Raw genomic sequence first — 13,149 nt, 5'->3', positions numbered from 1 at the left:
CCTCTTCCTGCCCATTCACTGATGCGCGGCTGAATTCCAGCACAGCAGCTGTCATCCCTGTAATAAAAGGCGCTGTCAGGCTTTTTCAATGACATCACATAGAAGCGCAATTTTCCAACATGGCGTCCAGCCGGGTGCTGGAGAGGGAGGTCCAGGAGGAGCCGAAGCGCGCTGCTACTGCAAACCTCGACTTTTGCCTCCATAAATACTCCCTGCTCATCATAATCGGACGGACCGCTCGCCTCAGGCAGACGGAACACATCAGCAGGGAGATAGAGCGAGGTAGGTTTATTTCAGCCCGCGTCCCATAGCTGCTGTGTGCCATTTTGCTTTTTCCTATACAATTGTATTACAAAAAAATCAGCTTCCTGCAAGTTCTTCTTGCCTAAATCATCACTGGCGGTGATATACTGAGCACACTGCAGTTTTTTTATGCAATTTTTCCCCCACCGTACTGACCGAGGATGCGTCATCTGGCGACACTCCACCATCAGCATCACCCCCTCATCCCTCCGGACACATTATAATTAAAAGCTGTCTGGAGTGGTTGCTTTGCCTTTCGCCTCAGTTTTAGTTTTTAGTTATGTAAGGACAAGCTTTGAGAGAAATGTTGCGCCGGGATTTTCAGTCCACACACAGCCACTTGTAAGCGATGTCCCATTAACCTTTGTGCATTTATGCACAGCTGTAATTGTGGATGCTGCAGAACAGACAGTGCGTACTCATAACGATCCATTACAGTCTATGCTTTATTGCTTTGCTGTTTTGCTGCTGTAGACATTTTATGGAAGCCAGCATGTGTAGCAGACAGTTCATGTAAAACAGGATAGATAGGGAAATTGAAGAGAAACCACGAGGACAGACACAGATAGAAAAACAGACTCATATTCCTGCACTGTAGCTAACTGGGCCAATTAACATTTCATTACACTCTGGTGAAAGTTATGTACTTCAAAAATGTCATAAACTTTTCATGAACTGAACAAACAGCCCAGTTTTTTGAATGTACATCTGTAGCTAAAGATTATGTCTTCATAAAAAATCATAAAAAATAATAATTTAACAACTGTTTGTCCTACAGATTGGGAAAATCGTCTGCTATAGCGTCCTCCAGTTTTTCAGTCTTCATCATGTGTCTTTAGCAGTCTAAAAGCCAACCACATTCAGCTTACTGTCACGTGTTTCAGACAAAAACCTCAAATTCTCCTCACTTGTCAGCTAAAAACAGCAAATACATTTAAATGTAAGATGGTACATTCTGTTTTTAATGTGTATAATTAGCTGAAAGGAAATGCAACAGACTCTTTATCGTGTTTATACGACAGATTGCAAGATACAATGATACTCGTTGTACTATGTTAAAAAGAGAGAGCAGATTTGGTTGAATGCATTAAATATTGAAATAAAATATACTATGGGATAGCTACGATTATAACAGCCAGTTTTAATATTTTGCGAATACTTGGACATGTGTAGGCTTTTATCACATTGCACCATGTGACAGTATAGCCTCTAACTTTCTTGCTGTCAGGTATTCGGTCATGGGATGTGGACTTAAAATCCTGTAACCTGACCCTCTACCTCCAAGAATTCCTCTCCCATCACACGGCGTCTTTCAAGGGTGCAGGTAAGATTTAAGTCATGTTTCTTAACCAAACTCTTTGGCCCTACTGGGGAAACTCCCATTGCCATGGCAATATTTCAGCTCAGCCAATCTGGGGTCACTAAGGAAGGAAGGAAGGAAAGTGGACAAGCAGTCAGACAGGGCGATTGTTGAGCATGGGCGGGCCCACGACACAGAAAACAATAGAAACCTGCAGCCAAGTTTTGCCACCTCTTGTTCTCTCTGTATGGTTGGCAATTAAGGACAGCTGAGCACAGGAAAAAAGACAGACAAAAAGAATTAAACAGTTGTGTCACAGCTGATCTGTGTAAAGTGAAGTGATGAAAATGGTCAAGAGCAGACATTTGTCTATCCAGAGAGGTTGCCTGCACTGTAGTATAGCTTCCATAATAAGATCTACTACAGAAATGAATAGTGTGAGGCATGCATTTATTCAATTTCTTGTCCAAAAGTTAGGCAACAATCAATAGCACTCACTTGCATTCAGTGGCAAAACTATGTATCTTGCTATAATACTAATAATACTAACAATCCTGCCTCCTGAGCCCTCACATTTACCAGAGTGGTGAATCAGCATGTTGAGGTTTTACATTAACCACCAGTGGAGACACCAGGAAGTCACTGCTCCCAGCCTTCACATGCTATGGCACATATGTGACGCTATTTTCTAATTTTTACATGTGTTACAGAAATATTAGTCATTTTCCCATTTCCAGTCTTTATGCTAAGCTAAGTTAGCCAGATGGTGTTTGTAGTTTCATTTTTTAGTGTATAGAAACAGAGATATATGTCTAATTATTGTCAAAGAAAGGAAAAGACATATTCTCCCAGAATTTTAAATGTTTGGTTGAATTATGCAAAATGTCATGTAGGGAAAATAGCCCTTTCTGTTTCCCTTTGTGTAAAAAGACTGAGAAACATTTGTTCATATTTGGGTCATGAAATTCCAGTCGGCTGAGTATGCCTCTGTATTCTTAGCTGTTCACCCAGTCCAGCCTCTCAGACTGGATGTCCTTCTCAGATTGAGGAAACTTGGCATCTCTTCCTCAGACAATCCTTCTGACTCAGCTGTTCCACTTTTCTTCCTTCCTCTTTTTCACCCAGTGAGTCAATCACCCGTCCGATTAGCCCAGTTCACTTTCTCTTCTCCTATTTGCTTCCAGTCTGTCACTCAATGCTCGGACCTGTCGGCTTATCTCCCTCTTGTTTGCATCCCTGTGGCTGTCTGTTTGTCCTTCTCTTTATATCTCTTCTTATTTTTCTCTCTGCCTCTTCAGGGCATAAGTGTCTACGTCACTGTACCAGAGTGTTGGACACTCAGGTGGTGATCAGTCCATCTCAGGAACAGGTTCATTCAGAGGTGAGGGGATAAATCCTTGGGTGGCAGCTGACAAAATGATGCTGTGTTAAAATGATTCAGTTATTCAGAAATAAGTTGAATATAATAATTTCCCAAATGTATGAATTGTTGTTTTACTATAACTGGGCTACTGTATGTAGTATAATATGTATAATATGCAACATCTCAAAGCAAGGTGCAATATACAAAAACACGCACCCTCTTCCCCCAAACTATAAACACTATTCCCCTGTTTTCACGTGGGATCCAGATTTGTTGAGCTTTCTGTGAAAAACTCTAACCTCGTATGTCACCTCGTGTTCATATCAAAAGCACCGGCATGCTCTAAAACACAATTAACTCAAATCATCACTGCCAGAACCCAATTAGCACACAATTTGTCATATGGAAGCACAGACAGTCCAACACGTTCACACACCAGTCAGATAGATAAAAGGGCCATGTGGCAATTCACTGGTTTTGGAACATTTCCCCGGCTGTCTGGCCGTGGCTGTTATTGACTATTTCTGGCCTAACACAGACCAGAGAGGGGATGTTGGGGCTCAATCAATTACATTTTCTTCCATGCACAAAAGTTTGCATCTCCATCATATTGAGAAATACCTGGCTATTATGATAATATACTGCATTTTTGAAAATCTGTTGAATATTTTTTGTGGTGCATTTACTTTTTGCTCTAAATTTCAAACTGACCAAAGTCATAACTGCACCAGTGTGCAGTTATGCATGTGTCTTCAGAGGAACCTAATCTAACCTAATATAACAGCTCTGTCATATCAGGGCACAGACATGTTACCTTTGTTATGTTTTTGCACGATTGTGACCTAAACGCAAGACTCCAAAAATAAAAATAACCATGTAGTAGATTGTGCATAAAGTTAAAAAAGTACAAAGAATTCACAGTGGCAACAAATTCAAATCCAAGATTTCAATTCACAACATTGCGCTGCAATTAGATGATCAGTCATAAACACTATCAGCGTTTTAAATGTGGTGGCTGATTGGTCTATACTCAATATACACATTTTTTTGCATGGTAAAAATGAGGCCTGTAGCTACTCATTTACTTTGTTATGGTGTAATCCTGAAATGTAATCACAAAACAGCTAAACAAGGGTGTGACATCTGTGACATTTGATGTACAGAGCTGTGCAAATGTCTTGAGAGACCCTTTATTTCTTTATAATTTGCTTCTAAGGAACCAAACTGTCTTATAGTTTAAAAAAAAAAAAGTAGTCTTGAGCAATAGCAATAGAATAGAACATTTCTTAAAGAAATTACAAGAAAGCCTGCCTAAGAGTATTTCATGCATTTTCACAGTACTGTTTACTATTCCTTGATTTTTCTCCATCTATATTTTTACATTTATCTTCACTGCTTTTCTATTGACTTTCGATTAGGCCTGATTTTTTCCATCTCTGTTCCCTGGTCAGGTGTTTGCGTTCCTGTCCAGAGAATCGGCTCATAAGCTGCTGATCTTGGCTGGCCTGAGTGAGGAGGAAAGCGGAGACGTGCTTTTTAACAGAGGACTGTTTTCACCATACCAACTGAAACAAATCTTAACAGAACAGGTATACACCTAACCACAAAATTGCAATTATAATTCTGAATGCACAAACTTGCCACACCTTGAAGCCCAAATGACCGGAACACTGCATACAGACAATATTAGAATATGTTGAGGGTACACGCTTAAGAACAAGCATCGTGTTTTCAAGCACACTCTTTGAAATGACAACAGAGGTTTTAAAATTATACATGTAACAATAGTACAGTTTTAAAGTAAACCCTTATTACCACCTACAAATCCAGGCTTAATTCAGAGCAGTGACTAATGATTATCTTCTCATATTACTGATCACTCTTTCAGTTTCAGGGTCAGAAAATTGTTAAGAGTTCCTGGACTGTGGTCTTGAAAAATGATCTTTTAATAAATAGTGCAAAACTCTTAAAATTTGCAGTGAAGGGTAAACATCAAGTTCTCACAATAGTGAAGTTTGATCTAACATCCAAATGATGCTTTAAAAACAGGGCTGTAATGTATTATTGAGGATGATCCTGATATTGAGAGTTTATAAAGATCCCAAACAATATTTAGTATCCTCTCATTTTTTATAAAAATCATAATCACATAATATGATCAGCATTTAAAATGACCATCCCATAAATTTGCCTGTTTAATAAATGTGAGGAGCTATCCACTGACATGACTAAGATATAGCTTTGAGTGACTTTATTGTAAATTGTGAAGGATAAAATTAAAAATTGTATATATAATGCTGGGAAATTGTCTCTCTTCAGTTTTTTGACCAGGAGAGCTCTGCCTCCTTACTTCCACCTAGCAGGATCCATCTGACCCTCAGCTGTCCCAACATTGGCCAGTGGAGAAAGACTCTTGTGGAAAACCAGCCCCTGCAAGGTCCTTTCACTCTCTGCATCAATCCTCCAGAGGTGCTGCCTGCGATGGAGGCTCTGGGGAAATTCACGTCACTCATCTCTTGCACCATTTGTCCTTCTTCCCCCTTTGACCTGCTGCCGCCTCCTACCACTGTGGGTTTCCTCAAGCTGTCCCGCCCCTGCTGTTACGTATTCCCTGCTGGCCGTGGTGATTGTGCCTTCTTTGCCGTTAACGGGTTTACGGTGCTGGTGGACGGAGGCTCGGACTCTCAGGCCTGCTTCTGGAAGCTGGTCCGCCACCTCGACAGAGTTGATGCTGTTTTGTTGACGCATGTCGGGACAGAGAACCTCCCTGGTGTCGTCTCCTTCCTGGAGAGGAAGGTGGCTGAGCAGGAGCTGAGAACTGACGTCATAGGTAGCATAACAGGGGATAATGAGAAAATTATGCTCTCTTTATTTGTTTAATTTTCTGAAATAACACATTGTGGCTCTCTTTCTTTCTTTATACTGCTCCACAGAGGACTCATGTAAGAGGCTCATCTCTCCAGAGCTTGGGGTTGTGTTCTTTAATGCCCCCAGCAGGTTGCAGGTGGAACAACAGCCCTGTGAGTGCTGCAACAAAACAACAATAGAGTAAAAAGTGAAAAAATAACCAAACTGTTAATATCAGCTATCAATCATTTTTATGATAAATGCATTTATATTAATATCATTTGTTCATTTATTTACTTTCTGTTTTGTTTTGCACTAAGCAATCAGTGTAATGTTCAAGCACCAACAACATCTACTTGTGCATGTTATCTCATGACAATTTTAACTGCTAAAAACAATGATATGACTGATTGGTTATATAAGTTATCATTATTCTCCTGTCAGGTGTGGACAATGTACTGAAGAGCACCCAGCAGGCTGCTCTTACCCTACAGCTGTTAAAGAAGTTAGACATCAGACCGCAACCAATGTTTCGACCGCAAGGAGTCCCCTTTGAGCCCTTAACCCTTTTCCAAAAGATGGGAGTGGGACAGCTGGATTTATACATACTAAACCCAGGCAAAAACAACCAGGAATACCAGACATTCATGCAAAATTGGCCTGATGGAGTATCATCAGCATCTAAATCCCAAACTCTCCCTCTCACCGCCCTCACCTCTGTGTGTGCTCTGCTTGTGTGGTATCCAGCGTGTCCTCAAGAGAAGGTGGTCAGGGTGCTTTTCCCTGGCATTACCCCACAGGCAAAGCTACTGCAGGGGCTGGAAAAGCTAAAGGGGCTGGCCTTTCTCCAGAAACCCACAGTGACAATGGGAGACTTAGAGAAACTAGGAGAAGAGAAAAAGACCAAGAGGACAGAGAGCCAGGACAGTGTCAAGTCACAAGGAAAGGAGGGAACACACAAACAAAGGAAAGAGCGTGGAGATGGTAAGGATGTATCTTTAAAGGAAAAAGGAAAAGCATTAAATGGAACTGCCATGATGGATACTGATAAAACCAAAATAAAAGAGACAGGCATAAAGGATAAAGCAGCAGAGAAGAATACTTCCAAAAAAGGAGGAGGAAAGGATGGGAAAAAAGAGGAGAAGGTAGACAACAAAGAAGGGAGCATAGCTAGAAAGAACAGTCAGAGCAAGAAGGATGGTGTTCCCTCCAAATTAAAGAACGAAAATAAAATGAAGCTCAAAAAAGAAGCAAAGAATGACTCTAAAATAGGAGAGAAGAAAGCAAAAAAGCTACCAGGAAAGGAAGCAAATGATAGCAAGAAGCTGCATGTCAACAGTGCACTGCCAAATAATGACTCAGCCAAATCTGACACTGGAGCTGTGCCAGAAATCCTTGATCCAGAGTGCACTGTTACTGAGCAGGAAAATAAAAAAATGGACCCCGAGGAAAATCCCTGTGGCTCCAAAATGTCTACCCCTGAAGATATGACAGCTGATTTTCTTAAGCTGAGGGAGGAAATCGAACGAGAAGAGGCACAGGTGGAAACGGTAGATAAGCAGAAAAGCAGTGATCCAGAAAATGAAAAGAGCCTAGGAGGCCTGAGCCAAGAAGACACTTGTAATGAAACAGCTGACAGATCAGTAGAAGAAGAAGCAGGTAGTGGAGGGAGTGGTGATAATGGAGTGCAACATATGCCTGGAACTGGTGAGAGAGCTGATACAGACTTGCAGAAAAACCTTGTAGACCAGCCTGGAAATTCTACAAAACCTGCAAAGGTTGTAGGATTTCCATCTCCTTTGAACAAGGCACCAAAGAATGAGCGTACAGTCCAGTTAGACTTAACTCCAACTGAGTACACGCTTCTTGATGGGGCTTTGAAATATAGTCCACCCTCGCGATCCTCTCCAGAGAACCAGGCTCCTGTCAGCCCCGATGAGGAGACCGTAGAACCAGCGTCTCCCGACTCACGGCCCAACAGCGCAGGCCACACTCCTTACTGTTTGTCCCCAGACGATGTTTGGTGCAACAGGTCTGCTCTTAGCCGGCTACAAGCCCAGGGTAGCCTAGATTCTGCTGATGTTAACCAGCCAAATGGGTCATCCAGGCAAAGTGAGGGGCAGCTATGCCATCCTAAAAGCACTCCAGAGAACCCCACACATCCCAGAGAGAAGCATTTAAGTTTTCTTCCTTTGGGGACACTTAAGGAAGTTTCTTCAGACCCGTCTCCCTCTGTTGCCACCACCACTACACACTCCATGCCAGCAGAGGTGAGCTCACCTCAGTCCACAGAGGTAGATGAATCATTGTCCATGTCCTTTGAGCAGGGACCAACCACTGGGAGCCAGAGAGAGGGCGATGACAGCGTTTATCACTCTCACTCCAATGGCAGCCACTATGCAGGAATGTCTTTACAAATGAAGAAGCCTCTCAAAGCTTTAGGTCAGAGTTCAGAGGCAGCACGACCTTTGGCTCCCAGCACACTTCATTTCGAGGCTTCAGGTCATGATGTAGACTTGTGTTTGGTTTCTCCCTGTGAGTTTAAACATTTTAAACAGCCTGACTCCGGCTCAGGCACCAGCGAGGCCTCCAGAGGAGCCTTTACTCCGCATCATCACGGCAACAACAATAACAACACCAAGGACACGTCACCCAGTGACTCAAACGCCCCTGTCTGCACTGAGGACTGCCCGTCCACCACTGCTGATGGAGCTCTGGACTCGGATGAGGATGAGTCATGTAGCGAGCCTTCTAATTCTCCACAAAACATCCTAACCCATCAGGCTCTGCCGCCAGACCCTCTTCCAGCACCTCTCAGGGACAGTCCACCTCTGCCTCCACATCCTGACACCTCCATGCCAGTTCCCCAGTTTGACTCAGATGTTCATGGCAAGAGAGCAAAAGCCACGGGCATGCGAGGAAAAAAAATTGCAGGGGTGAGTTTGTCTCGTGAGCAGAAACACATGCCTGTGTTAAGACCACGTATGAGTTTTATTGTGGCTTCAGGTGGATTGTGGTATTTCTAAGCTGAAGACAGGTTGAATTTTTTTGTTATGTTGTCACACACTTAATGAAAGAGGTCAGAGCCATTACTGAATTTGTCTCGTCTGCTAGATTGAAGGCAAAATATGTGATTTATGAAAATATATGAAAGATTAATTATACTATCAGCGTAACTCATTGGTTTTGGCCATAGGTTAAAGCCTGTGTCTTTATTTTAGAAGAGTAAAAATTATCATTATATGAACGGCTGCTTCAACATATCTGACATTTTGATATGATACAAAATGTTTTCCGTTACTTCATAAAACCCATCAAAGTGGACCTTTTGACTCATGTTATTTTTATTTGTAAAGTGTAACCTAAAAAACCTAATCATTACTTTCCATAAAATTGTCTAAATCATAATCTATTTAAACAAAATCTACCACTGAACTTTGTATTACATTTGATCTTTTTTGTGATCAGGTCATTGAGGCCTCCCAAAAATCAGGCTCAGGGAAAAGCAGGACAGGGATCCAAAGTGGAGTCACAAAAGGAAGCGTCTCTTTAGCTCGTACACCCTCCACCAGCACTCGATCAGCACCAGCAAAATCCTCGTCCAGTCCAGGTATGAGCTGTGAAGTGGGATTTTTTCTCTTACCCTGCGTAATTTAAGGGCAACTTCAACATTTAAGTGTTGTGTCTCGGTATCAGCGCTATTAGGCTGTAATTTCTCCTCTCCTTTCGGCCACAGGCTCTAAGGCTACCTCTGCTGGGGAAGTCAGTGTGTATGTGGACCTGGCTTATACCCCCTCTGGGGCCTCCTCTCCCACAGTGAGTGTGGACTTCTTCAAGTGTGTTCGCTCTTCTTGCTACATCATCAGCGGTGACAGCCCGGAGCGGGAGGAACTAATGAGGCAAACCCTGGATGCTCTGCTGGATGGAAAGATATCATGGCCAGACTCTATGCAGGTAAAAACATTATACAGTAGATTATTATGTAAGTGTTTTTCCCCCAAAATGAGAAAATGTAAAATGCAATCACAGAGATCATTTTCATGAAAATTGGGCTGTCACTGAATCCCAAACCACACTCTGTAGATCCCTCCAAATGCTAAAATCATCAGCTATTACTGAATGGCTAAAGGCGGCCTTTTGTATTTCTCCAGGTAACAGTGATCCCTACCTTCGAATCAGTGTCGATGCAGGAGTGGTACCAGCAGACCTTGGACAAACAGCGTGAACTTGGAATCACCGTCCTGGGATCTAACAGCACCGTTGCCATGCAGGATGAAACTTTCCCCGCCTGCAAAATAGAGTTCTGAGACAAACTAGGATCTGCAGCCTGGAGGATGGAAGGTGGACCTGGGCTAAATTAAACTGTGACATTAAGGTAGAGAGCTTGAGGACTGATGGAGTGACAGAATAGGAAGTTAGAAACAAATATTATGGAAAAAAGTGCAACTCTTTCTGCACGTTCACGACTGAGTAGATAACGATATGAGGCTTTTGCCTCACTGCTCCTGGTATAACACTTCCTTTAGGGTGTTGTTGCACCGAGGGGCCCTTAGATCTCTTCTCTCCGGGGTAATGCATGACTTCACTGACCCATGACCCTATGCAAAACAGGAGAGGAGGTCATACTGGCTGCAAGAGAAGCATGTCAGCCTGCATAAATGTAGATTTACATGAAAGCTGATGCTATAGATTACTGAAAATAATGTACACGGGGTTAATGGCACTTTGTGTAGGCTTGCACTGAAACGTGATCGTAGTTTGTGCTGTGTACCTGGGCCCGTTTTGCTGCTTTTAGCATTAACAGCTTTCTGACAACATTTATCCATATTACATGCAACTGGTGAAAGTGTGCAAACTATTAATTATGAAAGCCGTGCATTTGTTTATTTTTCTTTTAATTAGACTTATTTGATCATTTATTTCTCAATGAGAGTCCAACAACAAATATTCATATTGAGTGGTAAAGCATTTTGTTCTGAGCACTGTAAGTACATGTGATGTTTGCTGCGCTTGTGTTTTAACTGCTTTAAAAAGTATTACGCCACATTGGTGGCAGTGTCAACTGTGCTGAGCAAACAGACTCTCAGAAATACTGAAAATGACAATTACTGACTCTGAGATTACTGAAAATGAGTGTGCAAATCTGCCAGAAGGGATTAGAGTACCAGATTAAATTTAACAGCATTACAGCAATCATTTTATTAATATTAGTCCTGCAATTGTAATCAGTTAAAAATGCTTATGATCATAAGCGTGTGAGGCTCAGACTTGTTAATATGTATTTGGATTGTGGATATGATCACACGGTCTGTTGTAGAGAGGCTTGCCAGATTGTTAATAAGAATTACTTAACAATCAGATTGTATTTAAACAGTGAAGACATCCCAAAGGTGGAAAGCACCTCCCCCCCCCCCCCCCCCCCCCCCACTCCACCCTAATACTGAACAGTTTTAATAACGTAGACTACAGTACACAGGGCACTTTGTTTAATATAGTGACATAATTTTTTTCATTTAAAATTTTTATTTCTTGTTCATTTTGAAAATAGTTTTAAAAAAGCCAAAACAAAACAAAGGGAAAATAAAGAACATATTCAATGCATATCTAGATTATAATTATTATAACTGAGACATTAAATCCAATCTGGCTACACGTAAATGCGCAATTTATCACTTTTGAAGGTAAATGCAGCTCTACCCTCAAGGAAATTGTTCTTGAAAAAAAAAAAAGATTCTAAACTAATTAAATCAATTGCACAGACGTTACAAAAGGCCAAAGAAATTGCAAGGGAAGTGCAAAGTACAAGGAAATGTGTCCAAAGTACCGTCAGTGCAGTCTTGTGTTGATTTTTTATTGCGTCTGCACATCATAAAAACTGGTGTAGTCACAGTGACAGGTCCTTCTTTTACTTGAGCCCAGACTAGATATCCACGAATCCATGGAGGGATGTGTAAGAAATCATCAGTGCTCTCTGTTCCTGTCACATGAATGTGCATGTGGAATGCAGAGTTTGATTAATACCAAAGCAAATGATCACAAAGACACAACGACCCATTTTGCTTTTTAAATCCAAGGGTTTTTTTTTCAATTGTTTAAAGACGCTATAAAAGCTAGTCATAAGTTCTTATTATACTTGAGAAAAAATGATTTATTTCTCATCACTCATCCCAGTAATGTTACAATGATGTCCAATGCTAATTTATAACAACTCATGACTGCCTTTTTTCTGCAAAATGGCGCCAGTTTGAGGTTTTAAATGATTGACTCTTGAACCTCCAAGTGAATTGTAACTATGTGTATGTGTCCTGCATGTATAAAATATGTAGTGTATGTTGTTGTTCATTCATGATATTCATGAAGAAAGAGAGCAAAGCACTGTGGGAGACTGGGCAGAGCAAGGTGTTGTGAGCAATGGGAAAGTGTCACTTTGTAATTGTCTGTAAGAACATACAATAACAATGTCAAATGTGTGGGTTGTAGGGCAGTGAGCAATGTATGAATAAAGAATGTGCATCACCATTCAAAGGTCTCCTGACAGTTGCCCTGTGGATGTTGAATCCAATTATCATAATCTTACAACACAATAGAACAAATTACCCATTTTTACTTATTGTAGCTACATTTTAATTAATTTTATATTTCTGGAAATGCTTTGGATGGTGTTACATACTTAGGATTATAAAATTTTGATTAAAAGAGACAAAGAATTGTAATTATACTACAAAACACAAGATCAACCAAAGCATCTTATTGTATAGTAACAACCCCTGGATTAAGTCAGTAAATGTACGGTGTGGTCACTTTTCGTAGTCTGTTTCTTATTTCTGCTCATTTTGCTATATGTTACCATAAAAGTCAGTGAGTTTAAAAAAGAAATTGGTTTTCACTGATTTGTCTTTCAGGAACAAAACAGGACAGGGAATCACGACTGAGGTTGTTATTGGGGAAGGGGTAAACCTACAAGGTTGTTTTTTAGAGGAAAAGCAGCCAAAGTCCAAAGGAAAAGGTCTAAAAGTCTTTTGCCTGGAAAACTATTGCCAAAGACCGGTTTAAAAAAATCAACAAGGTGTGGTTCCTTGAAGACAAAGTGTAAAGAGGAGTAACTCAAGACTTTTGCACAATACTGTATGTATGTGTATGCATCTGAATTTGATTATACTTAAAAAAAAAATAACCCTCTGAAAATGACTAAAATACACATGAATAAAGGAACAAATACATACTAATTGAATAATTTATTCATAAGGCTTATTATACTGTATAGTCCTCATAACTGTATTTCTTTCGGTGTATTATCAAAGACGCTTTCATAGCTTTTAGACTGAACTGCAAAACT

The 13,149-nt window shown here is 40.9% G+C and overlaps 1 protein-coding gene across 1 annotated transcript; it reads left to right on the top strand.

Annotated features, from left to right (window-relative positions):
* Window positions 1-52: 52 nt before the first annotated feature.
* LOC146496135 (microtubule-associated protein 1S-like) lies at window positions 53-13,026 on the top strand. Its single transcript, XM_085142897.1, has 10 exons — window positions 53-282; window positions 1,532-1,627; window positions 2,902-2,984; window positions 4,418-4,555; window positions 5,286-5,796; window positions 5,900-5,986; window positions 6,258-8,749; window positions 9,282-9,423; window positions 9,550-9,767; window positions 9,965-13,026. Exons 1-10 carry the CDS (start codon window positions 120-122, stop codon window positions 10,118-10,120), a joined length of 4,086 nt encoding a protein of 1,361 aa, XP_084999023.1. The 5' UTR covers window positions 53-119; the 3' UTR covers window positions 10,121-13,026.
* The last annotated feature ends 123 nt before the right edge of the window (window positions 13,027-13,149 follow it).

This window comes from Neolamprologus multifasciatus, chromosome 19 (genome assembly GCF_963576455.1).
Source record: "Neolamprologus multifasciatus chromosome 19, fNeoMul1.2, whole genome shotgun sequence".
In the NCBI taxonomy this organism is placed as follows: domain Eukaryota; kingdom Metazoa; phylum Chordata; class Actinopteri; order Cichliformes; family Cichlidae; genus Neolamprologus; species Neolamprologus multifasciatus.
Note: the sequence above shows the minus strand (reverse complement) of the source record. Positions and strands in the feature narration are given on the sequence as shown.

Bases quoted from the DNA above. Each gene is read 5' to 3' on its own strand.
- LOC146496135 (XM_085142897.1), top strand. From the start codon at position 120: ATGGCGTCCAGCCGGGTGCTGGAGAGGGAGGTCCAGGAGGAGCCGAAG. The intron at 4,556-5,285 runs GTATACACCTAA...GTCTCTCTTCAG, and splicing joins AACAAATCTTAACAGAACAG to TTTTTTGACCAGGAGAGCTC. The intron at 5,987-6,257 runs GTGAGTGCTGCA...TTCTCCTGTCAG, and splicing joins GCAGGTGGAACAACAGCCCT to GTGTGGACAATGTACTGAAG.